The sequence below is a fragment of the Mobula birostris genome, chromosome 3, assembly GCF_030028105.1.
Source record: "Mobula birostris isolate sMobBir1 chromosome 3, sMobBir1.hap1, whole genome shotgun sequence".
NCBI lineage: Eukaryota > Metazoa > Chordata > Chondrichthyes > Myliobatiformes > Myliobatidae > Mobula > Mobula birostris.
In genome coordinates this window covers 184,286,719-184,313,571 of record NC_092372.1, presented here as the reverse complement: position 1 = coordinate 184,313,571, position 26,853 = coordinate 184,286,719, and the positions used below count along the sequence as shown (strand labels likewise).

Below are 26,853 nucleotides of genomic sequence, written 5' to 3'. Positions count from 1 at the left end.
TTGACTTGGGATTCTTGAAGTTGCTGTAAAATGTAGGATTGTAGCTATGTTCTTCTGACAAGTTCCATTCTATTGGTTGTTGAGAAGGGTGCCTGTAATTATCACTCAACTAAATTACTGCAACAGTAATTGAATTGGCTTTTCAAATAATTTCAAGGTGGAACTTGACCTTGGGAATATTCTTGAGTAAAAACATGACAGCATAATCATTTTCAAGTGCCTATTTTTAAAGGAACACAAGGTACCTATGTTCATATGGCTCATAATTCCTTCCATTTAAAATGTTTTAAAGCCATTACTTTTGACAGTGGTCACAATCTTTTGATCTGTTCCATTTTCCTCAGAGAATTTTTTTTAACAGTCTTGTTTCCCTATTTTATGCTAGGCTGGATTTACTCTCCATATCCTCCATGTTTCAGAAAATAGCCTTCTGGTTGCATAACTTTGTTCCATTTGTTTGAACAGTCTATTGGTAAAGTTCTCATCATTGCTTTGCCATCTCTAGCCTTGACATTGCTGTGTTGACTGGGTTACTCCACTGCTCTACTCTACACTCATGACTGTCTGGATGGGCACAGGTCAAACACCATTTATAAATTTGCCAATGCCATAACTGTTGACGGAATCTTAGATGCTGATCAGGTGGCGTACTGGACGGAGATAGATCCGCTGGTTGGGTGGTGTCATAACAACAACATTCCATTCAATGTCAGTAAGATCAAGGAATTGATTGTGGGCTTCAAGAAGGGGAAGTCGGGAGAGCACCCAACAGCCCTCGTCGAGGGGCCAGCAGTGCAATGGATGACCAGCTTCAAGCTGCAGACAGTTGCAGTCTCTGCCAGCTCCATCATGGGCACTAACCTCCCCATTATCGAGGACATTTACAAAAGCCGGTGCCTCAGAAAAGCAGTATTCACCATTAAAGCCCTCTTTTCGTATTATTTATTGTTTTATCATAATTTTTTAAAGGTATTGCACTGTGCTGCTGCAAAACAAAAAAATTCAACATATGTCAGTGATGATAAGCCTGATTATGATTCCTTTCTGTAATCTGTTATCTTTAAGTTACTGAAAGCTTTGGGTTCTGCATCTTCTCTCATACCATGGCTTCACTGTACCTCCTGAGTTATCATGATTCTCTGTATTCTAGTGGCTCCAATTGAGGATCCTTATCCTTCTGCTTAAATCCAGCCGGATCTTAGAACATTAATGTTCCAAAGTGATAGATTCAATAGAAACTAGTATGTAATTCTGACATTCTTCTGGAAAGCTGATTAAATTTTTGACCAGTAGTATTCAATTTAGTGGGAGCTGGTGTGAATGTTTTGAAACTCTGCATACCTCTTTTTTGGAGTGAACAAGAACCCGTTCATCACTTGGTTCGGCTTTCAAGTATGATGAGTGGTGTATTGTCTAAGAATTTGAATTCTATGCCAAAACACTCTCAGCCCTGGAAAGAATATTTTTTAAATGTCTTATCCTGACATAGGTGGCAGTGAAACATATAAAATGGTAATCAGAAACATCAATTACCTCAGTAGTGTAATGGAGAAGTATTGATTTTCTTTTCATTCAGGTGTCCCCTTTAGATAATGAGTGTCTGCATTTTGCAGTGGTGATGGCATCGAGAACCACCAGTGTTCACCATCTTTGTGTTTTTGTGTAGTTTTGTGTTGTTGCTCGTGGACCAGTCTCCATTTCCTTTTCCTGTGCAACCCTGCTGAAATCGCTTGAAATACTGTGAATTTGATATATTTGAAATACAAAACTTCCTGAAAAGTTAATGATTATTTATGCAAGATATAAATGAGATCTTGATAATATAGTATCCCATCAGTTATTTGATTGGAAGCTTAATGACACTTAAAAAAACTAATTTTATGTATGTAGATTGTGACTTACTTCCTTAAAGATTTAAAAGCATCTGGAAAATGGAAAGATATTTTCCTCTTAATTTATTTATTGTATTTGAACTTCTAGTTTAGTGATAAATATACATCCCAAATTTTTATTGCATTGTATACTGTTTTAAAAAAATAGAAATGCTAGCAATACACACAAAATGCGGGAGGAACTCAACATCGGCGACTGTACTCTTTTCCATAGATGCTGCCTGGCCTGCTGAGTTTCTCCAGCATTTTGTGTGTGTTCCTTGGATTTCCAGCATCTGCAGGTTTTCTCTTGTTTGTATTTAGAAATGCTTTCAGATTCCCAGACATGGAGAATGCTTTATTATAATTGGCTTAGGCAGTTTAATGACTTCATGTCTATTGGTTACCAATGATTCTCAGCGGCAGGTATCAACAAAAGGAAGGATCTTGGCAGACTGTATTAAAAAAAATATCTATGCAGTGCTGCAGCTTCGATATTGACTTCAGACTCTGGACCAGCCACTTCCTTGTTTTGAATTATTTTAATAGGAGCTGCTGCATGAAGTCTTGAATGCTATTAGCAAATCTGTGTTTGCTGAGCCTTGTGTTACGGTAGAACAAAACACAAGGCTTGCCATTACTGTTGTGTGAAGAAATTACAATATGAGTGCTTCCATAGGGGAATGCAAATAAATTTTCAAAATGTAAACACACGGATTATTTTGTTTTCCAGAAATCTGAAAATGATTTCTAATCCAGATAGTAAACTTCTGATATAAAAATGAACTTTCAAAAACACTTGATGAAGCAGCACATAATTTATTTGTTAGCAAAATTATAGCTGTTTGGGATAAAGGAGCAGTGTCAGTCTGGATAAGAAATCACAGAAGAGATAGAAAGCATAGAGTAGTGTTGAAGGATTCTTCCCTCTGACTGCATACTGTGCTTTCACCCAGAATTGAGATTAGAACTTCAGCTCCTCTTTGCCATGTGCTAAATACCCAGATTTAGATATTGAGGGTATAATTTCAAGATTCAAAATGAGCTGAAACCTAGAAAATTAATAAACAATGTACAGTAGTTCAGGAGGGATAGAGAAAGCTGGGAACTATGGATAAATTAATGCGGTGGAAAAAGTGCTGGTATCTTTTATTAAGGAAGTGAGAACAGAACACTTGGTAATAAATAAAAGGACTGGGCAGAGTCAACAGGCATTTACAAAAAAGAAATCGTGTTTGATAGCTCTGAGGAAATGTCTGGAGTTTGTATCTGTAGGAAAGATGAGGATGAGCTGGCTGATGTGTATTTCACCTTTCAGCAGCCCTTTGAACAAAATATTATCAAACAAATTTAGAGTGGATTCTTGTGTGGATTGAGGATTGGTTAATGGGCAGAAAATAGAGAATGGGAATCAATGAGTAATTTTCAGGTTGAAAGGCTGTGGCTAGTGAAGTTCTACAGGGCTGATCCCAGTGCCCCAGTTGTTCATAATCCAGTGAGTCAAGATCCAGTGAGGATCAAATATAGTACACGGAAGTTTGCTAATGATAGAAAACTGGGTGGCAGCGTGGGCTGTGAGGACATTGTAGATTCAGCAGGATATAGACAATGGGAAAGGACGTGGCAGATGGGAAATCATATGATAATGTGAGATGATCACTTTCATAGGAAATAATAAAAAGGCAGAGTGTGTTTTTAAAATGATGAGTGCTTGAAATATGTGAAGAGATACCAGAGTGTTTTTGTGCATGAATCACTGAATGTTAATGTGCAGGTTCAAGAAGCAATCAGGAGGGCAAGTGGTATATTGGCCTTTATTGCAAGAGGATTTAAGTACAAGGGTACTATTAGTTGTAGAGCTACTAGGACGATGTTTCAATCCCTACGGTAAGTTGGCACTCTCGATGTTGGCAGTGGGTTTGGAGTGGTGACAAAGAGGGAGGGTAGGTACGTCATTGGGGTCATCAGGTGGGCACCCTCCTTCTTTGACGTTTCGTTGATAAGCCCATGACGTCTCCAGAGGGCTCAACGGTGCTACCTGGCGTCCCAGATACACCCCCCTCAGTTCCATACCCTCCTGTCTTCATCCTTCAGCCCAGTAGTTGTCTTTCCTTTTAATCCAAATCCAATTGCTGCTTTCTTCTGCTGCATTTGACAAGGACTTGATTGCTTGTTGGAGGGAGTGACCCTTCACCCCATCTTCTTCAATAAGCTGGTCGTAGATGTAGTGACAAACCCCCTGCATCCCACTTCTACAGGGAAAATCTTGGTCTTCCAGCCATTCTGGGCAGCTTCAGTTGCCAGTTCAGAGTACTTGGTCTTTTTCCTGTCATAAGCTTCTTCGACACCATCTCCCCATGGTACGGTCAATTCCACAACATATGCCAGCTTGGCTGTTGTGGACCACAGGACCAGGTCTGGCCGGAGTGTTGTAGTACTAATTGTAAAGAGCCGTGGTAAGATTGCATTTGAAAATTTGTTTATAGATCTGTTATCTGGTATGGACCTGCAATTGAGGGAGACCAGTTAGACGGTTCGTCAGATTGATTCCTGGGATATTAGTTGTTTGTGAGTATATTGGGCTTGTGCTCTTTCAAATTTAGATGAATGAGAAGCGCTGCCACTGTAATATAGACAACTCTTAAGGATCTTGAAAGGGTAAATGCAGTATTTATGTTTCCCCTGTTTGGTACATGTAAAGCTAGTAGTTGTGATTGCAGAATACGAGGTTGGCCATTTAGGACAGAGAAGAGAACCACCTTCAACCAGCAGGTAGAGAATTCTAAGGATTCAGTGTTAAGGAAGTTTGTGAAATATATTCAAGGCGGATAATTGATTTTTAGAGTAAAGGATGTTGATTAGTGCATGTTGCCCTAGGTCCAAGATTTGTGACAATCTTATTGAATGGCAGAACAGACATGAGAAGCAGAGTAGCCTACTTCCGCTTCTCTCTCATGTACACGTTATGTGCCTGAGATCTTTAGAGGATATAGACCTGTGTCTATACATAGCAGGTACATAGTTAATGAAGCTTCATTTAGAGAAGCATGAAGTAATTCACTTTGGTGATAGAATGTGGAGAGGAAATATAGACCGTATAGCTCAATTGTTAAGGCAAGGTTCAGAAACAGAATGATTTGGGGGTGGGGAGAGTGGAGGATGCATGTACAAAAAACGGTTGATAAGGTTGTTTAGAAGCATTTTTTAATAAAGTAAATACATGAAGAGTTAATACTGAATCTATATAGGGCTCAATTAGAGTGTTATAGACATTCTGAACCTTGCCATTTAAAATTAATGTTAAGAAGTTTATTAGGAAGATATCACAAGTGAAAGACCAGTTGTTTGGCAAGATTGGAGAAGCTGGATTCTGAAAGGAGTTTAGAGAAGGTTTAACAGCAGTTCAAAATATCAGTTTTGATGTACTAACTGAGGAACTGTCCAGTTCCAGAATTAGTAGTGACTAGTTGACACTGACTTGTAAAATTTGCAAAGGAATTAGAGATGGCATTAGAAAATTGTCTTTTTTATTCAGCATAATTTTGATCTGAATTACACTGCATGTATGTATTTTAGAAGCTAATTCTCTGATCATTTAAAAAAGTAATTGGGTAAAGATTTAAAGAGAATAATGCGCAGGATTATGAGAAAAAATGTCAGTGGAGCTTAGTTTCTAGAGTTTTTAGGGACCTTGTGGGTCAAATGGCCTTCTCTGAAGATGTACCATTTCACAATTCTATGAAAAAGATGTTAATTAAACAACATTTTCTTTTTTTTCCAGGCCAAATACAAAGAAGACTTTGAAAAGAACCGAGGAAGAGGATTTAGCATTGTTACTGACACTCCTGAACTGCAAAGATTAAAAAGAACCCAAGAGCAAATCAGTAATGTATGTAATGCGTGAGAACATGCATGAGAACTATGTTTTCTCTATTCTTGTATTGTTTTGCTAAATTAAGTGAAATGCAGGTTGAATTGCAGTGTTAGGAGAGAATGCAAATGCATGTGATGGAAATGGAATGCCTGGGTGTGAAATGTGTAATGATATGGCAAATCCAGATAATTTTCCAAACTATTTCCTGATTTACTTTGTAATGTGAAATGCATCCAATCCAAAAGAAACATTCTGTTGTTTTTTCCTACAGTTTTTCTTCTCAGATGATGAAAATTGCTTTGTTTCATATGGATTCTGGAAGTGCATGTGAGGCTGTGAAAGTGTTGTGACATACACATGGACATATATGCACAAAATACACCATATGTCAGTTATGAATGTAGCCATCACCTCTTGATTCAGAAAGAAAAATGTTTAAATTTGCAATTATCGTACCTTTTTAAAAATTGTATTTACTTGTTTTCCCATTTCTTAATCTCTGAAGGTCTGTGCAGACTGAAGGGATGTTAGGCTTTCTTGATCTTCCACTACCTGAATTAATTCAAGTTCAATACATCTTATGTTAAGTAAAGGTACCGACCCACAATCTGTTCCTCTGTCTGTGCATTGTCTGTTGAAGACCACATGAATAATTGGATATTGATATTACCAAAATTTTCTTCCATATAATGAATATGCCATTTTAAAATGTGATTTTTTTTCTGAAGTAATTATTCCAGTAACTATTTAATTAGATCAGAATTCTTGTGGTCTTTAAGAATCGTGTAAATGCAGTGGATCACTCATCTTAAGCTGCATGAACTAACATTAAATTGGCAATGTTTGGCTGAGCACAATGGGTTTTTTTCTGGTGTTTGTTATTACCAAGAAATGTTTTTACACAACTATAAGGAACATTAAGGCGCACTGACTGCACAATTCATCATTTTGAACTGAAGGTCTCAAGCTTCACACGTTAAAGTGCATCTACAAAGGCTAATGGATATTGAAGAGTATCATAAAATAAGGTAAGGGTTTTCTTGGAATTTTGTAGGCTTGAATTATTTTGATCGGGAAATAATCAGTAACGTAATAAAATATTTTTCTTCATGTATAAAAAAAACTTAATTTTATTTTCTGATTTATTGCAGAAATGCTGCAGTCATTGAAATCAAGCCCTGAAGGCACAATTTGTGAAATACACCCTTAAAGTGATTTAACATGCACTTAGAGTGGTACGTGGATGCAGTAAAGTGATCCATCATCTGAATAAACTTACATCTGTGTACCATTAAATCTTAGAAAATCTTTGCAGTTTGGATTACTTCAGCACTTGTTAATTGATCTTTGGTGGATTGTCTCAGTGCTAGCACGGTGTAAAATGACAGTAACTAGTTTTACTCATGTAAAGTGAGATTAGAGTCGTAGAATCAAGATCTGAGGATTGCTTTTAACGAGATAATTTAAATAATTTCTCATTCTTTTTGCATATATTGATATCAAACTTCTTCAGATTTGGTATGCCATTACTATTGATTGGTGTTGATGCCTATGTATTGATTAGTATTTTATTGTAATTCTGTAATAAAAGCATTTGACCAGTTTGAATCTGAGTCATAAAAAGACCCTCACTTTCCAATGAATGTTTAATTTCATAATCTGGTTGCCTAATATAATAGTGAAACTATTTATTATATTTGCTGAAACTTTGCTTTCCTGTCTGTGATTAGAAATAGTTTTCATTACCTGTGTAATTGTGTCATCATGAATATCATTATTTATATATGTAACATAGTTTCAGCAACATTGCTACGCATTTTTTAAACATGGTTGAAAAATTTAGTGTCACAGGACTACAATGACTCTGAATGTAGCTAATTGCATTCATATTATCATGGAAATATAATCTAGTTATTTCAGCAAATTGCAATCTGAAATCTGTGATGTATAATATTATGATTTTCCTTATTCTAATCCATGCATAATTCTTTTAGTCCTAAAGTGTGAGCTCCTATACCATTCAAACAGCATAGCTGATGCCAGTGGTGGTGTTGCATAATTGAATTTGTATCAAACTCTTCATGTTGCCAGCAGTAATTGAAGTTAAACAAGAGAAATTGGAACCAGATGTGTAAACATGACAGCATGACCTAGGTGTAGCAGGTAAATATATAAAGTTTATTATACTTTGCATAGTCCTAAAATATAGGAAACTCTAAAACTTTCAAAAAGTACTTCCAATGAACATGTAAATAAACGGAAAAAAAAATCCAGACTTTTTCCTCCTCTCCTAATCAAAACTGTTGTGTGGGTGAGTGTTGGCTGTTGTACTGGCACAACAGTCGTGCCTTCTGCAGCTGTTGTTTCCTACCTCCAGTAGCACTGATATTGCCCCTGTCACTCAGACAGGGGTATCATAAATATTGAAATATTGACAAATACATTCCTTTAAAACTGGAAAGCACATGTCAGGATCACAATTATTATCACTGAACTCGATAGTGTGAAATTTGTTGTTGTGTGACAGCAGTGCATTGCAGAGATGTAAAATTGTTATGAATTATGAATATAAATAGTACAAAAACAAAAAGGAATAATAAGGTAGGTTCATAGAAATCTGATAGCGGAGGGAAAGAAGCTGTTACTGAATCATTGAGTGTAGGTTTTCAGGGTCCTTTACATCTCCCCTGGTTAGTAATGAGAAGAGGGTGTGTCCTGGATGATGTAGCTTCTTAGTGATAGCTGCCCATAGTCACTTCACCAAATAACATTAGACCAGAGGAGCTCCTACGAGCTGTTAATTTATTTCTATAAATGTTCCTCCAAGCCCTGGAGAATCTTCCCATATTTCTCTCAACATTTGCTGGCAGCAGTGAGGTTTGACTGCTATCACTGCATTATTCATTTTCCCAAGAACCATTTTCAAATGTGTCTCAGACTGTTTGGCTTGCATCCTAATTTCTGTTCAGTATCTATGTTCTTGTGTGTAGTGCACCATGGCTATCTTGCAAATTATGGGCAGGAAACAAGCATGAACATTTAAGTGTGTGCAGAATGTAAAAAATGGTTTTTCCCTTTATATTAAGGAGCCCATGGGGTGCCCCTGCCAGGCCACCATAAATATTGTGGTTCAGAAAATCATAAACACAAAGAGTTCTGCAGATACTGCAAATCCAAAACAACATACACGAAATGCTGGAGGAACTCAGCAGGCCAGGCAGCATCCATGGAAATAAACATACAGTCGACATTTTGGGCTGAGACCATTCTTCAGGGCTGAAGAAGATTCTCGGCTTGAAACGTTGACTGTTTGTTCATTTCATAATGTTATTCAGGTGGTTTATTTACTTTCTAATTTATGCAGATAACCTCTGCCTCTTTCCTCCTCTCCACTCCCATTCAACATCAATAAAGGGTGCGGAAAATAATCACAAAGTTGTTGCTGGAACTGGAGAGAGAAATTATGAGGAGAGACTGGATAGGTTGGGTCTGTTTTCCCTGAAGCATCGGAGGCTGAGGTGTAGCATTAAATAGGTTTATATGAGTGGCTTAGATGAGGTGAATAGTCAGTCTTTTTCCTAGGGTGGTGGATTCTGTAACCAAAGGGCAAAGGTTTAAGGTGAAAGGGGAAAGATTTAAAAGAGATCTCATGGGCATGATTTTCCATGAGGGCCGTGGGTATATGAGCCATCAGTGGAAGTGGTTTGAATTGAGAACAGTCACAACATGTAAAAGGCATTTAGACAGGTTCATGGAAGGAAACATTTAGAGGGATACGGACCAAATTCAGGCAAATGGGAGTAGTTGAAGATGGCACTTTGGTCAGCATGGATAAGTTAGGCTGAAGGGCATGCTTTTATGCTATATAACTCTATTTCTCCATGAGCATCTATCTTTCCTGTCCTTCATACTGGCTGTCCTCCTTATTCCTGCTAGTAGATCACAAAGATGTTGGTCAAGGCTAAAGTTAACCCCAACCTGAGCAAGGAGTCTGCCCACTGCAATTGGCCTAACAACATTACAGGCCTACAGTGGATTCAGTCTCACCAGCTCTTTGGTCAGCATTGGAGTACTTGGATAACTGCAAAACATACTTCAGGTTGCTATTTATTGATTACAGTTCAGCATTCAACACTATTGTCCCCTCAGTACTAATCAACAAGCTTCAAAACCTGGATCTCTGTACCTCCCTCTGCAACTGGATCCTTGGCATACTCATCAGGAGACTACATTCGGTGGAGATCGATAATAACATTCCGCCTTGCTGACAATCAACACAAGTGCATTTCCATGACTATGTGACTAGCTCAAAAATCACATGTAAATTTGGCAATGACACCACTGTTGTTGGCAGAATCTCATTCAGCTACAAGGAGGTGTACAGGAGCAAGATAGACTGGCTGATTGACTAGCATTGCAACGACAACAACCTCAGACTCAATGTCCGCAAGGTCAAGGAATTGAGTATGAACTTCAGGGAGAGGAAGTTGGGAAAGATGCACCAGCCCTCATTGAGCCATTCCTGGAAATGGTGAGCAGTTTCAAGCTCCTTAGATAGATCTCTGAGGATCTATTCCGGGCCTAACACGTTGATGCAATCACCAAAAAGGGGCACGAGCAGCCCTACTTTGTTAGGAGTTTGTGAAGATTTGGTATATATGCAAAGACCTGCAAATTTCTATGCTTGTACGATGGAGAATCCAGCGTAGAATCGCAAGAGGCTACTGAGGGACTTTGCTAGCTCCAACACATGTACAACCCTCCCCACTATCAAGGTCATCTTCAAGATGCAGCATCTCTGTAAGGCAGCACTATCATTAAAGAACCTCACCATCCATTACATATCTTCTTGTTACTGCCATCGCAGAAGAGCACGAAGACCCTCACTCAGCATTTTAGGAACAGCTTCTTCCTCTCTGCTATGGGATTTCTAAACAGTTCATGAACCCACCTACACTGCCTCGTTATTCCTTTTCTGGACTATTCATATATTTTTGTAACTTTCAGTAATTTTTATGTCTTCACTGTAATGCTGCCACAAGACAACACATTTCATGGTATATGTCAGTGATAATAAAGCTGATTCTGATTCTGATCTGCAATAATGAGCATGCTGGAAGTAAGGTGCCTTTGCCCTAAATGACTGGGGAAAGAAATCAGTTCTTGGTTTGGCAGGCAGTTGGAGGCAGCTGGCCTATAAATAACAATTTTTTTGCACAGCTATCTTTTGAAAATTCTTGTGCACATTTTAGAGAAACTCTTCATTCTAAATGTTGTCACATAGCAAATGATATGAAGTGCTCTGGTAACTGTACTAAGATCTATTTGCTGGTGGAAAGAAAAGTAAATTTCTATAAAGAAAGTCTATAAACATAGTAATGTTTTATAACAATATGACCAGGTTATTAAAAATAAAAGTTGCAATCAGGGCATAGAAGATAGTTATAAATCTCTCTGTGGTGACATCTGAACAGCTTGATTAAATGACTGGTTTTGATCACTTTTCTATATTCTCTATATAGAAAAAATCAAGCAATTGAAAGTGTCTTCCTGAAGAAAGAATTAGTTAACATGCTTCATCGGTGAATATGTTACTTTAGTTAATCAGCCTCTGTTGGTCATGACATACCAATTATGCAGAAAGTTTTAGATATTTTTATATTAAAGAGGTGAAAGACAAAGGAGTTTGAGTACCTGTAATGTGAGGTGCTCCATTGGTTGGGGTTGACCATGGATGTTTTGTCCTAGGTGTCATACGCAAGCCCTGGCAGTAGGATATGGGGGGCAAGCTGTTGCCTATGCAGCAGGCTCCCCCTCTCCAGGCAGCTGACGAACCCAAAGGAACAACAGAGACAGTTTGGCACCAGTGGTGTCCATTGAACTGCCTTAGGGATTCTAGCTCCTGATATTTCCTCGGGGTTTACTCACGAATTCTTCCGCATGAGTGAGAATAGCCGCAGAGCAACGGAGGTCTGAGATCAGAGTTTCCTTCTCTTAGATGAGCTGTCAACCACGACTGACGAGCCCCATCTGCCTGAAATCTGTAATGTATATTGAATATAACTAACTTTTCATTTTGAAGCAACTTTACCCAGAAAGAAAAAGAATAAAATTGAAGGAACGTAATCACTAACTGGGTGAAGGAATTGAGACCTGTTTAAAAATGCTTGTAGAATACAAGGGTTGATAGCTGATAGGATCGTAAGATGTGTGGATGGGTGGGTGTTCCTAAACGGTATCATAAAAAGAAGAGTTGATAATATTTTATCTCTTTCTGAACCCTCCTCATTTAGTGAATTGAATTTGGATCTGTTTTTGAAAGATATCAGATTGTAAAAGTGAGATTGTGATACTGCAGTAGTATAGAGCCTCTTGAGTCTGGATTCCTTGATGAACAGTATATTTTCAGGAAGGATGCTCGTATACTGCAGTGCCAATTCACTGGTTTTCAAAGGTTAAATAATAGTGCAGTTTGAATAAACTAAGTTTTATAGTCCCTTGAGTTACAAGATTGCCGGATGATTTAATTGAGTTTAAAATGAAATAAAAGGTTATGATAGGGTATCATAAATAAAGTATTAGCTATGATGGAGTATCCAGAACAATGGTCATTCTCTTAAAATTAGAGCTCAGCTACTTGGGATTCATATCAGGAAGTCTATTTTCAAGTAAAGGGAGGTAATGTGGAATTTTATTTCCTTAAGGCTTCTCAGAATCTCAGTCCCATTTATTGTCACTTACTTAGATGATGTGAAGTTTGGTGTTTTGCAGCAGCAGTACAGTGCAAAGTCATAAGATTACTGTAGCTGACAAAAATAAATAATACTAAAAGAAAGGAATAATGAGGTTTCTTTGCATGCTGGGTCAGTTGAAATGGTCAGGTTAAAGTTGATAGATTTTTCTTTAGTAAATCTATTAGGCGAAATGGAGAAAAAGAAAAATTGAAACTTTCGTTGCAGATTAATATTGGTATTGGTTTATTAATTTTCATGTACCAATGTACAGTGAAAATGTTGTCTTGCTTACTGTTCTCACAGATCAATCATTACATAATGCATTGAGCTAGAGTAAGGTAAAACAGTAAATGTGCAGAACAAAGTGTAAATGCTACTGGAAGAAGTGCAGTGCAGGTAAATGATGAAGGGGAAAATCATAATGAGGCAGATTGTGAGGAGAAAGAGTCCATTTTATCATACAAGATGCCCAGTGAAGAGTCTGTAACAGTGGGATAAAAGCTGTCTTTGAGCCTGTAGTTATGTGCTTCCAGACTTTTGGGAGAGGGAAGAAGAGCAAATGTAAGGGATGGATGGGAGTCTGTGATTATGCTGGCTACTTTACTGAGGCAGTGAGAAGTATAGACAGAGTCCATAAAGGGAAGGCTGGTTCATGTGATATGCTCAGCGGTGTTAACAACTCGTCAGCTTCTTGCAGTATAATTAGTCATATGTGGAACAGACCTAAATGGTCTGCTGTTCTTCTGTTCAATCCCTGGTTTCCTTGCAAAATTATGATATTGAAATTTAGACTTCCAGAAATACAAATTTGTTGCATTGAACTCTGCCTCTGAAATCGTTTTTCACTATTTTCACTAATGAGAGGGGGGTGGTTCCAACGAGATGTGTGAGGCAAGTATTTTTACACAGAGAATATTGGATGCTTGGAATGTGCTGGCAGATGTGGTAATGGAGGCACATATATGGAGACATTTAAAAGCTCTTAGGTAGGTGCATGAATAAAGAATAGAGAAATGTGGACATCATGTATGCAGAAGGGATTATTTTAGTTACACATTTAATTACTGGTTTAATTAGTTGGGCACAACAACATGGGCTAAAGGACCTGTCCTTGTGCTGTTCTGTATTGTGTTCTGATATTCAGGGAGCACTTTTCTATCAGAACCTTAGAGAAATGAGATGTCTGAGACATCTGCGTTTCAATAAAGACATCGTCACTGAAATGTGCCATTTGCTTCAGCCAAGTAGGTTTCCCTTTGAGAAGTTACATTTTGTTTCTGTTTTTTTGTTTCCATTAGCTGTTAGACCAGCTAATGAGTGTGTGATTGCCGATAGCTTTGTCACCCTATTTATAGTCTTTATCAGAACTAACGTCCTGCAGTGCCTCACATATATCCTCCATTTTTAAAAATGCAATCTGAGATGATGCTACTTTGTTTTTATCAGTTAGCTCCAGCCAGTTTCGAGCTCTGTTTCACTACCTCTGGGATCATACAAAGAGGTTGGATGAATGTTGGACAATAATGTAAATGGGTTCTGTACTCAGTACCACTCTCTGGTCAGATATATTTCCAATTTGGCCATCAGTTTAATTCCACGAGGTCCCTTAGTGCAAACATTTTCCTTAACTGCTTCCTGCAATTTCAGTTCTAGGAACGGCTCCCCTCTACTTTTGTTTTAGTCTTTTGTTTCTCTTAAATTGATGGTCAATTTGCCATTCTCTAGAATAAATATCACAAGTGTTTCAGATCTCGTTTAACTTTGTTTCTGTGTATTAATCAATTTCTGCTGCCTGGCCTGCATATTGAGTTTGGCAGCATTCAGTTCCATTCTGCAGCAGTCTGATTACAAAGTTCCTTAAATAATAATTGCTGGAGTGTAAAGAGATTCACCACTTCCTTTTGAATTGTAAATTTAATTTCTGTGACAGATCAGAGGTATGCTGCTTCTAATCTTAAAAGACCACTTTTTATTTCCTCATGGAATTTTGGTTGCTTGCCAAATGTTAACTGCTAAAATGTGTCCAGTGCTGTCTGGAAGCAGCTTGCTGTCTGACAATATGCATTTTGCTAAATCATTACCTCAAAGGGAAGATGAAACATCTTGAGGTGAATAATTTACATGTTAGTAGTGAACTTTAGTGGTACAGTAAACACAAATAAGTTGTATAGGTTATTTAAACCTTGTTATTTTTTACTCTACTGTTGGCAAATAAGAAACAGTGGGAGCACTCTGTGAATATTTATTGCGGGTTTTGACTTCTTGTTATTGACATTAGTCCAAGTTAAGTATCTCTAGGGGCAACCTGAGGCATTTGGATTCTTATGAAATGAATTTTGGACTATGAATTGCACTTCCTGTTAAAATATATGTACTGTATATCCAGATTTTTTTATTTGAATTATGTGACATTGAGGTGACAATTCTCCACTTTAAAAGAGCATACCATGCTCATCTTTTAATGGAATTTAATAAGGGATTATAGTACATTTGTGTCCAATATGTAAGTAAGTCACACTGTACAACACTGAACTTAATGGTATCCGATATGTACGTTGCACTCAGTCATTTCTGATAGATGGACTGCATGGTTCACAAACCCAAGACCAGTTTCCTTAAACAGGCACTTGATTCCAAACCTTATTGGCCTGAGATTACCAGGAGGACAGAAGAATTATTTCAGGGATGTTCTTAAAACTTTGAGAAACTGATAGAAAGATGCTATCCTCTTCAAAATCATCAATGCAACTGTCAAATCAAGCCTCCGGCAGTTTGTGGTTCCCCTTCTGATCTCAACAACCACTGCGGAACCCACGGATGTGGAGTGGAAGCAGGTTGTCCTCAATCCTGAGCTACTGGCCACGAAGGGAAGTGATCACGTTAGCACTCTGTGTCGGTGTGCCTAGCTGTCAGTCCTTCATAATGTGGAGCTACGTTTTTGATGCTCCTCGTGTCTTAGAAACATAGAAAATAGGTGCAGGAGTAGGCCATTCGGCCCTTTGAGGCTGCACCGCCATTCAGTATGATCATGGCTGATCATCCAACTCAGAACCCTGTACCAGCCTTCCCTCCATACCCCCTGATCCCCGTAGCCACAAGGGCCATATCTAACTCCCTCTTAAATATAGCCAATGAACTGGCCTCAACTGTTTCCTGTGGCAGAGAATTCTACAGATTCACCACTCTCTGTGTGAAGAAGTCTTTCCTCATCTCGGTCCTAAAAGGCTTCCCCTTTATCCTCAAACTGTGACCCCTCGTTCTGGACTTCCCTAACATCGGGAACAATTTTCCTGCATCTAGCCTGTCCAATCCCTTTAGGATTTTGTATGTTTCAATATGATCCCCCCTCAATCTTCTAAATTCCAACGAGTATAAGCCTAGTTGATCCAGTCTTTCATCATATGAAAGTCCTGCCATCCCAGGAATCAATCTGGTGAGCCTTCTTTGTACTCCCTCTATGGCAAGAATGTCTTTCCTCAGATGAGGGGACCAAAACTGCACACAATACTCCAGGTGTGGTCTCACCAAGGCCTTGTACAACTGCAGTAGTACCTCCCTGCTCCTGTACTCGAATCCTCTTGCCATGAATGCCAGCATACCATTCGCCTTTTTCACCACCTGCTGTACCTGCATGCCCACTTTGAATGACTGGTGTATAATGACACCCAGGTCTCGTTGCACCTCCCCTTTTCCTAATCGGTCACCATTCAGATAATACTCTGTTTTCCTGTTTTTGCCACCAAAGTGGATAACCTCACATTTATCCACATTAAATTGCATCTGCCATGAATTTGCCCACTCACCTAACCTATCCAAGTCACCCTGCATCCCCTTAGCATCCTCCTCACAGCTAACACTGCCGCCCAGCTTCGTGTCATCCGCAAACTTGGAGATGCTGCATTTAATTCCCTCATCTAAGTCATTAATATATATTGTAAACAACTGGGGTCCCAGCACTGAGCCTTGCGGTACCCCGCTAGTCACTGCCTGCCATTCCGAAAAGGTCCCATTTACTCCCACTGTTTGCTTCCTGTCAGCCAACCAATTCTCTATCCACATCAATACCTTACCCCCAATACCGTGTGCTTTAAGTTTGCACACTAATCTCCTGTGTGGGACTTTAAGTTTGCACACTAATCTCCTGTGCAGACATTGTGCTTAGAGATCACCGGTGATTCAAAAGCTGCTTGTAAATTGTTCATAAGCTGCAAGGAACGGATAGGGATGTTTTCTATTATCAACAATATCCTTGAAGTAGCAGCCATTATTGCAGAAAGAGAAAAAAATGACATTGACTTTGCAGTGTTATCACACTCTCAGTAATTTAATGCTTCCTTAGAAGTAAAGGTATCCCATGTGCATGAGTAGCATAGAAGTTAAAGAATATTTCAGCCCCCAGAGAAGAGCTACAAATTTGGCACGGCCAGAAACTCAGAGAGAAATTGACTTTTTGCATGGGAGAACAAAAAAACTAGAAATGTGAAACAAATCCGCAGAATTGTATAGCTTGTCATGTGGCATCTGTGGAGAGAGGCAACGAGTTAACACTTCAAGTCAGTGACCTTCAGAACGTTTGAAATGCCATTGACCTGAAAATTTCGCTTTGTTTCCTTTTCCACTGATGCTGCTTGATCTGCTGGGTATTTCCTATTTCTTTTAAAGAATGACTGCAATGTAGCACTGAAAGAATTATCAAACCATCACACCTCTAGATAGTTTGTAGACTACTTGCTGAAAGAAGTTCACATGGTTTAAGAAACAAAAAAAAGAGATTCTATATAGGCTGTTAAGTACAAAAAGCTTCAAACTTGATTTGGTTTGTCGGGTCACAACCTCACAGAGCAGGCAACCAAAAAGGCCTAAGAATTCCAGATCTCATGACTCTCTAAATAAGAATAGCATCATGTGATTGCACGAGACTTGGTCAGTGTTGTAGATTTCCGATGCTTTCTTCTTTTGAAGAGACCAGATGCTGCACGTGCCAGAAGAAAGTACACACAGCAAAACTTTCAATTACAAACACAAGACAACATATATAGGTGCTGTTTCTAATCCAGAAAACAAGTCAGTTCTCTCATTAAAAAAGATGTTGGTGCTTTGTTAGACCTCCACATAAATCATCTGCACTAGACAGTGGAGGCAAGATGTTCACACAGTAACCTGTAGGTTAGAATTTCCATGTCATTGCCACAGAGGTTGCTGAGCCGATCTAGCAAGAGAATCTATGAATACATTTCCAGAGGATAGGCCAGCTCGGGAATATTTTCCAGTGTGGACTTAGTAACATAGTGGAGAAAACAAGGAGGCAACGATTAAACGTCGAATAGTAATTAGATCTAAAGTGATTCCAACTAAATAAAATCAGTCTAAGTCATCAGCCCAGTGAGTCAAAATGCAATCACCCTGGTCTGTAGTCTGGGAAGTTATTTTAAATAAGTGTCTATGTTGATGAGGTAATCACAGCAGAGATAGAGTTGAATGGGTAATAGAAGGAGGCAGAACCATGAGGGAGGTGATAGGCAGCTGGGGGAGGGGGCAGAGTGAAATAGGGATAGGGAAAGGGAGGGGGATGGAATTACCGGAAGTTGGAGAATTCTATGTTTATACCAAGGGGCTGGAGACTACCTAGACGGTATATGAGGTGTTGTTCCTCCAACCTGAGTTTAGCCTCATCATGGCAGTAGAGGAGGCCATGTATGGACATATCTGAATGGGAGTGGGAAGCAGAGTTGAAGTGGGTGGCTACTGGGAGATCCTGTCTGTTTTGGTGGACGGAGCGGAGGTGCTTGACGAAGCGGTTCCCCAATCTGCGTCGGGTTTCACCGATATAGAGGAGGCCACACTGGGAGCACCGGATGCAATAGATGACCCCAACAGACTCACAAGTGAAGTGTTGCCTCACTTGGAAGTACTGTTTGGGGCCCTGAATGGTGGCAAGAGAGGAGGGGTAGGGACAGGTTGTTGTTTTGAGGCAGCAGTACAGTGCAAAGATATAAAAATCTATAACTTAGAGAGAAAAAAGGAACAACAAGTAGTGTTCCAAAATAAAACAAAACCTGCAGATGCAGAAAATCCAAGGAACACACACAAAATGCTGGAGGAACTCAGCAGGCCAGGCAGCATCTGTGGAAAATAGTGCAGTCAATACTTGCTGCCTGGCCTGCTGAGTTCCTCCAGCATTTTATGTGCGTGTAGCAAGTAGTGTTTATATTTTCATGGGCCATTCAGAAATCTGCTAGCAGAGGGGAAGAAGTTGTTCCTGAATCATTGAGGGTAGGTCTTCAGCCCCCTGTACTTCCTCCCTGATGGCAGTAATGAAAAGAAGGCAAGGCCTGGATGGTGAGGGTCCTTAATGATGTATGCAACCTTGAGGCTTTGCCTCTCGAAGATGCCCTTGATATTGGGGAGGCTTGTGCTCAGGACTACAACGCTCTGCAGCCTGTTGTAATCTTGTGTGTTGGAGCTTCCGTACCAGGCTGTGATGCAGCCAGTCAGAATTTATATCTACAGTATATAAATTTGTAAGGGTCTGTGGTGACATACCAAATCTCTTCAAACTCCTAACAAAGTAGAGCTTCAGGTGTGCTTTCTTTTTTATTGCATCGGTGAGTTAGGTCGCTGAGGTAGATAGATTCTCTAAAATGTTGATGCTCAGGAGCTTGAAACTGCTCAACCTTTCCACTGCTGGCCTCTCAATGAAGACTGGTGTGTCTTCTCCTGATTTCCCCTTCCTGAAGTCCACAATCAGTTCCTTGTTCTTGCTGATATTGAGTGAGGTTGTTGCAACACCACTCCACCTGCCAGTGTATCTCACTAGCAGATGATTCTAATCAGCACCCTGAATCTATCATGAAGGTGAAGCATTTTCAGCCATTTTCAATGAGAGAAAGCGGTGTGCTTTATTGCATGTAAATAAGTTAACTGTGAAGGTGAATCTTACGGTTCTATACTGCATGCATACTTTCATAATAAATAATCTTTGAATCTTTGCCTTAATGAATTCCCTGTGCTGCAGAGCTTGACTCATTCCTGTTATGTGACTTTTCAAAGTAGTTGATTCATTGTCAACATAAGGAGTAGATTCATCATCAGGCTTAACTTCAATTAAATTTATCACGATATGCATGTGTGATGTAAGCACCACCAGTTGGTGTGCCTCGCAGTTAAGTATGCACTCCTTTGTTCTGAAGCCTCTTGCATCCTGTAGATACTTTATTTTGTTGATCAGCTGGCCCATCGATCTGAGAGTCATTGTGAAACATATTACAGGGTTGTTTTGCAAACTGAGCATGCGGCTTTAAAATTACTTGGTGTATGAAGCCCTTAATCGCACAGCCAAAACCACACAACTGTGGAAGTGGCACAGAGCATATTAATAATTGTCTCGAGAGTGGTTAAAGTACAGTGTTTCCTCAAATGTGCTATTGACATTTGGTATTTGACTTTTTAAATTATAAAAAGGCACAAAGATATGTGGAGCCTAGTGCGAAATAAAGACACTGCAGTGGTCTAGGTTATCCTCCCCGCTCATAATAATCAGAGCAATGATGAATCAGGCTTCCACCTCAGCTGTTTTTATAAGTGACATTTATCCACAATTTTAATTGGATTTAAATGTTCCATTAAGTCAGCAATAACTTTGAAAACTGAAGAAAGTTACAGAGGAAAATGGAATTGGCACTGAGTTAGTTCAAACAACCAAATTAGCATGCTTGTCATGTAATTGAGATGCTTGATGATGTGACTAACCTCTGGCCGTGAAATGCATCCTATTTATCTTCATTGACCCAAATAAATTGTTAATATAATTTGTTATGCAAAAGCTGGTCTTCTCATACTTAAAAACCCTTCTGAATTCATCTTTTTTTGAATGAAAATGAAAAGAGCAGGCTTGGGGTCAGAAGCAGAATTCAACAGGAAGGAAGCAATATCAAACGAATGAGCTGTTTATGATGAATGCCAACATTTCGAAATGGCAATACATTACCATGGTGACATTGATAGATATACAAACAAGGTAAGATTTCAGCATGATTGTGACTGAGATTTTAGCTGCTAATGTAACTAAAATATGTTGCATTTCAGAGTTATGTTTGGGCTCTAGCTAACATTTTTGCTTACACTCCTGAATGAATTGCTATCACTTTGAGGTGTTTTTGCCAATATATACACAATTAATTTACTATAACCGATACCAAAAATATCCTTTGTACAGAAAAAAAAACTGCTTTAATTTAATACTTAAGCTGACTTGTCAACTTTAGAAGCTGATTTTAGGATGGGAATACTGAGCAATCTTCTTCATTCCACTTGAAAACTGTGAGTGCTCTATACCTCTCATGAAGTCACCAAAGTGTCTTTTATTCTCAGAGTCTGTTGCTAGTAATTTTTAATGGCCTGCATTTTCAATCTTTTCCTTTTAACCAATTTCTTTTTATAGTTTCTTTAAACCAGCATGTTCTTCATGGAGGAAAAGGTGAAATTTTAAGGGAAAAAAAAGATGAGTCCGAGTTTTGCCTCAATTTGTCCCAGATGGTGTGTATCTTAGAAGGTTTCTGAAAATCATTTATCTGTTTTCCGCCAGCTAATTCTGGTTGGACAGTATTTCAAAGAGGTTTTGTTCTATTATATTTAGTATAGTCAGTTCTTTCTCTTTCAGGCATTTGAACTTTCCCATCAATTTTGCACTGTTCATATGATAATTTTGACCTCCTTCCCCACTGCAATTGCAGTTTTTAATGTAGAATTTGGGGTCATAATATATTATCCAGATTATGTTTGCTGAGAGTGTTACAAATATAGTCATCTAAGATGTTCGTGTGATTTGAAATAAAGAATATGTAAATACAGATACACAGAAAAGAGGATGCAGCAATGAGCTTCACCCTAAACAGTGATTTAGGATGAGGTTTTCATCTTTTGAAAGTGTTAGTACCATCTAACCATCCTGTTGCAATCTCCTTATCCTTCATTTCTTTAGCTATCTGGCTAACTTATTAAATCTGGACTGTATCTCTGTTATAAACACTATTGCATTTACTTAGGCATTCGGTAAGCTCACAACCTGCTGAGGATTTAAAAATAAATTCCCTTTATTTGTCTTTAACATTTTTCATTTAATTTTACTTCTTTATCCCCTTATTGGAGGGCCTTTATTCTGTAGAAATTGTCTGTTTTTATCCACTGTGCCTACTCTTTCAGAATTTTAATGTCTGAAGCAATTTCTCCATTTTTTTTTCTAGCAAGATCAGCTAGATTTTTAAGTTCTTATTTGTGTTTCCCTAGAGCTGGCAGAATTAAGGTCACTCACTATTGGGCACTTCCAGTCATCTCGGTGGTCTTTCTTACATTTGGAGGTTAAACTGTACGGTATATGCCAGGGGTTCCCAACCTTTTTTGCATCGCGGACTGGTTTAATATTGACAATATTCTTGCGGACCGGCCGACCGGGGGTTGGGGGGGGGTGTTCAAGTAGGGTTAAACTCACCTCAACATGTCTTTTACAGTTAGGGTTGCCAACTTTCTCACTCCCAAATAAGGGACAAAAGTAGCAGTCAAATATGGGACACTCATGTTTACCCCAAGAAAGACTACCATGACCATGAAGCCTTGCGTGGGCATCTGTGTGCGCATGCGTGACGTGCCGATTTTTTTTTTCTCCCCCACAAATCGGTTTGGCTTAATCTTCCCGAGTACACTGTACATACATTATTTCTACTTTATATAGGCTGTGTATTTATCATATCATTCCTGCTTTTACTATATGTTAGTGTTATTTTAGGTTTTATGTGTTATTTGGTATAATTTGGTAGGTTATTTTTTGGGTCTGGGAACGCTCAAAAATTTTTTCCTTATAAATTGATGGTAATTGCTTCTTTGCTTTATGCCATTTCTGCTTACGAACGGTTTCATAGGAATACTGTACCTTAGCGGGGGAAATACGGGACAAGGGTGGTCCCGTATGGGACAAACCAATTTAGCCCAATATACGGGATGTCCTGGCAAATATGGGACAGTTGGCAACCCTATGTTGCAGTTCAACAGTGCGTGACAGGGAATAAGGAAAAGTGCAGCTGACTTATATCATTCCCTTGTGGCCTGGTAGCGCATGCTTTGTGGCCCGGTGGTTGGAGACTGCTGGTATATGCCAGCATATACAGTAGACGTCATCCATTACATCTTGACTTTCATAATCAGTGGCACATCGTTTAAACTTAACATTGAATTAGCTTTTGTTTTATAGATCTTTATTCACATAGATTGCTATTCAAGATCCTGTGGGCCTGAAAAGAATCAAGGTCTTGGCTTTCTTTAGTTTCCTTCTATGTCTTACCCGAGGTTTCATGTCACCCTTCACATCCCTAGCATAGCATTGTTAGGAACCACTCCCTCCACAACTTGTCGCCTCCTAAATTTCTCTGCTTGTCCTGCAGCAGGGGAGTAAGCAGGGGAATGGCTGTAGGCTGCTGGAAGTATTCGAGGCCAGTCTTATTGCCTTGGGCCTTGTACAATGAAATGTTGCAATATGGGCTGCTTGCACGAAGGATGTTAGCTTACTGTGTCACCAGTTTTCTGTGCCTTTGTTGCCATGGAGCAACTTTTAGGCCTATAAATTTTGAAAATGCATTCAAGGTTCTTCAGTTTAGTTGTCCATGATAAGTTGAATAAGGGAGGAGCTTGGAGACTTATTATTGTAATGCTGATTAAACAGGGTGAGCATACTTCTGACTTCTGCTTTGGACATGTTATCAGACCCACTGTGGATAAAGCTCTGCACAGAACAACACTTGTACCAAAGTAATGAAATTCCTCCGCAGTTTTACTTTGTAAGCAAGAAATAAATTATAACTTTTATTTCATCTACCAAACTTAATTATATCTTGCAAATTAATTTTTTAATGTTTTGCCTGTAGTGTATAAGCACAAGAAGAAACTGTAAGTTAAGCTTTTCAAGGTTATTATTTCCAAAGAGGAACATGACACTGTAGTTATATGGCAAGCTTTTGTAATCACTCTGTTAAATTCTTGAGATAAAGACTATGAACACATCAAGTGCTTACTAAATTAGGATGTGCTCTTAAACCATCCTCCATGTAGTGGATGTTGGAAAAGAAGTTGAAAAACAGTTGCAGCTACTGAAGCATTTGTGGAGGTTTTTTGTTCTTTTTCATTCAGTTATTTTTTTTTAAAATGAGAGTTCTTAACTCCACTGAAGAAGACAGAGAGGAGCAACTAGAAGAGGTTGAAAATATTTAAGATCTGCTCTATTACATTTTGATAGTTATTCAAGGAAAAGAAAACTAGAATGTTTTGTTTGTTTTCCTCAGGCACTTAGTAGACCTATTGTGAAAGACAGGAGTATTGAATTTGCCCAGAAATGTAGTGACCAGATAAGTGATGTAAGTAACTAACATTGAAACACTGTCTTGATTTAGTACACAGAATTAACATTGTTAATTAGATGTGATATTAGTCTTAACCTCAAGCATCTGACTTTCACTTTGTGTAACGAAAGCCAAGATGGTTATTGAAATGGTTTCACATTATTTAGATAACTTATAATATTCTGTAAAAAATTCTCCATCTTAGTTTTTATTAATAGTGAATGTAACAAGTGGAATAATTTGCAAGGTGAATGGGATAGTGCATCTGTTAAAATGGATCTCTGTAAAGGCTGTGAATGACTTTGGAGATTCAGTTGACCTATTTCTTTTTAGATTAAATACAAAGAACAGTACATAAAGTCAAAAGGAAAGTATACATTTGTGCCAGATACACCTTATCAACAATGTATGAAAAATGCAAATATTCTTATGTCAGAGGTAAGCCATGTGATATTTCATTATAAATTCATGCAAGGTAATGACATGTATGTTTAAATTGCTGGTACTTAAGGTAACTTAATAAATTTACGCTGGATTAAGAAAAACACATGCATGTTATGGGATTCTAGTATGTGATACCTTCTAATGGTGATCCTGTTACAGTTTGTGGGCAGTGAGAAGGAGTTAATTTGCGTGAGATTGACCAGTCTCACTACAGAAGCATAAGACAGTGGCACCTACCTATTATATATCCATGGAAATTTGACTTTTGATCCAGAGGAATTTGGATTAACAATCTATGTTTCTGGCTATTAACTCACCACACTCACAGCAAAGTTTCTCAAAACTCCTGAGAAAAGTGGCCAGTCTGCCCACTGGCTTGACGGTCTAGTTGGAAAAGTGATTCACAAGCAATCCTTAAACATCGAAATTGCTGTTCAAACCCTGAAATGGTTCACCTACGTATGGAGCATTTAAAAGTGCTTCCTTTAGGTTAAAGATTTAAAAATTAGCTTTGCCACAGAATTGAACCTCGATCGCTGGTGCTGTAAAGCATTATGCTAACTGCTATGCTGACATGCTGTGGAAATAGGATTTCCAAATAACACTTGAAATATGTATGGATGTGAAATCATTTTTGGAAAAGGATGATAAGCTGGAAAAGCAAAAATCATTTTCAAAAAATAAGTACTTAGATAAAATTAATAATTTTAATGAAAGAGCATTGTTTCTGCTCTAATGAAATTATTAGCTTTCTGTCGTATGTTTGAGAAAATTTCATGATAATAAATTTGTTCACACAAATTTCCTGAAAACAGTTTTCTAGAAATAACTCTGTCTGTTAGTTTGCCTCCGGTTCTTTACATTTGGGTTGATCTGTAGTAGTCTTTATTTTCAGTTGTACAACAGACTGTTTTGTACTTGCAGACCAAATACAAGGAACGTATGAAAAAGGAAAGTTCTAAGTGTTTGTATGCTCAGATGCCCGCCACTATTGAAACTGTATTTGCTAAAGAAGTTTCTCAGGTTCAGAGTAAGGTACGATGATAATAGACCCTTGCTAAGTACTCATTTAATCTTTAAAAAAAATCTTAATTCAACGTCACGAGAAGTGAAGGTGCACTAATATGATGTCTTCAACCATCATCAGAATCGTAAAACAAATCGTTTATATCTATGGTTGCTCTCACCATTGTAATTCAAAATATTTGGTAGAAACGTTGGCTTCATTTATGATTATCAGCTGCTTGTTTGAGCCACTGTGCATTATAATTGATTAATGACACCATTATAATTGATTAATAACACTGAATATGGATGTTGAATATAATTGTTGGTCAGTATTTTGGTGTGCTTTAAGCATCAATAGCCAAAGGAAGAATCCTTCTTTATTTCTGACTGAAATACAGGTTGTGCATACCCGTTTTGTGTTATCTAAACCTAAATTGTCTTGCATCATTTTGGATTTCGTAAAATAACACAAATATGTTTCACTTGCCTCAAGGGAATTGTGCCTTCACAATAGATTCAACATGAGGAAGACACACAAAACGTTGGAGGAACTTAGCAGATTAAGCAGCCTCTATGGAGGGGAATTAAATAGTCAATGTTTCAGGCCAAGACCCTTCATCAGGACTGGAACTGAAGGGGCAGAAGTCAGAATAAGAAGATAGGGGAAGGGAAGGAGTCCAAGCTGGCAGGTGAAAGGTGAGACCAGGTGAGGTGGAGAGTGGATGGATGGGTCAGGCAAGATGGTCTAAAAAGCTAAGAGGTGATAGGTGGAAGAGGTAAAGGGCTAAAGAAGAAGGAATTTGATAGGAGAAGACTCTGGACCACAGATGAAAGGGAAGGAGGAGAACCAGAGGGAAGTGAGTGGCAGATGAGGACCAGAGAAGGGGAGAGCAGGTAACCAGAATGGGGAATGGAAAAGGAAAAGGAAGGAAGGGGAAGAAATTGCCAGAAGTTAGAGAAATCGATGTTCATGCAATTAGGTTGGAGGCTATCTAGACTGAATATGAGGTGTTACTCCTCTACCCTGAGAGTGGCCTCATCATGGCACAAGCTGAGGTCATGGATAGACATGTCAGAATGGAAATTTGCAGGTGAATTGAAATGGATAGCCACTAGCCATCCTTATGGCATATGTATGCAGAAAGCACCATTATGCAAACTGTTTCTAGTACTTTATGGGTTAAAATGCCTGAAAATAACAATAATTAAGTGACAGAAAGAAAAAGAAAAAAAATTGGAAATACTCAGTAACTTTGCAATACATCTGCAGAGAGAAACAAGGACTTGTACCAAAATTTTCCTGATATGTTCTTGAAGAATAGATTTAAACTTTTTCTTGGTGGTTGAGTAGGAGCTGGTGCCCCAAATAAATGAAATTGGTGAAAACTCTTAAAAAATCATCATTGTGATTTTCACATTGTATCATTCACAAAAATTTTACCAGTATTTTTCTGGGAAAAGAAGCATATTTGTTAGGTTAGTTTGATTGGCTGGTAGAGAATAGGAGAAGGTGGGTATCGTTAAACCATGTGAGAGAG

The 26,853-nt window shown here is 38.5% G+C and overlaps 1 protein-coding gene and 1 long non-coding RNA gene across 12 annotated transcripts in view; one reads left to right on the top strand and one right to left on the bottom strand.

The window, feature by feature from the left end:
- Positions 1-26,853, top strand: part of nebl (nebulette) — a 304,548-nt gene that overhangs the window by 181,524 nt on the left and 96,171 nt on the right. For 3 of the 6 annotated variants that reach the window (XM_072253805.1, XM_072253803.1, XM_072253802.1), the window contains exons 1-4: positions 23,569-23,720; positions 23,807-23,878; positions 24,197-24,301; positions 25,232-25,342. In XM_072253805.1, the coding sequence (XP_072109906.1) occupies positions 23,670-23,720; positions 23,807-23,878; positions 24,197-24,301; positions 25,232-25,342 (339 nt within the window). In that variant the 5' untranslated portion in view covers positions 23,569-23,669. Of the gene's footprint in view, positions 1-5,652; positions 5,761-23,568; positions 23,721-23,806; positions 23,879-24,196; positions 24,302-25,231; positions 25,343-26,853 lie in introns of those variants that run through there. The other 3 variants (XM_072253807.1, XM_072253808.1, XM_072253806.1) reach the window with 2 other exon arrangements.
- The window catches only part of LOC140195472 (uncharacterized), a 54,089-nt gene that overhangs the window by 21,854 nt on the left and 5,382 nt on the right, over positions 1-26,853 (bottom strand). The window contains exons 2-4 of one of the 6 annotated variants that reach the window (XR_011885478.1): positions 11,440-11,786; positions 6,202-6,297; positions 1,534-1,738 (exon numbers count right to left, since the gene is read on the bottom strand). The exons of 1 other annotated variant lie outside the window; for it this stretch is intronic. This is a non-coding gene — a long non-coding RNA (uncharacterized lncRNA). The remainder of the gene's footprint in view (positions 1-1,533; positions 1,739-6,201; positions 6,298-11,439; positions 11,787-26,853) is intronic. 4 more of the 6 variants (XR_011885479.1, XR_011885480.1, XR_011885477.1 and 1 more) reach the window with 4 other exon arrangements.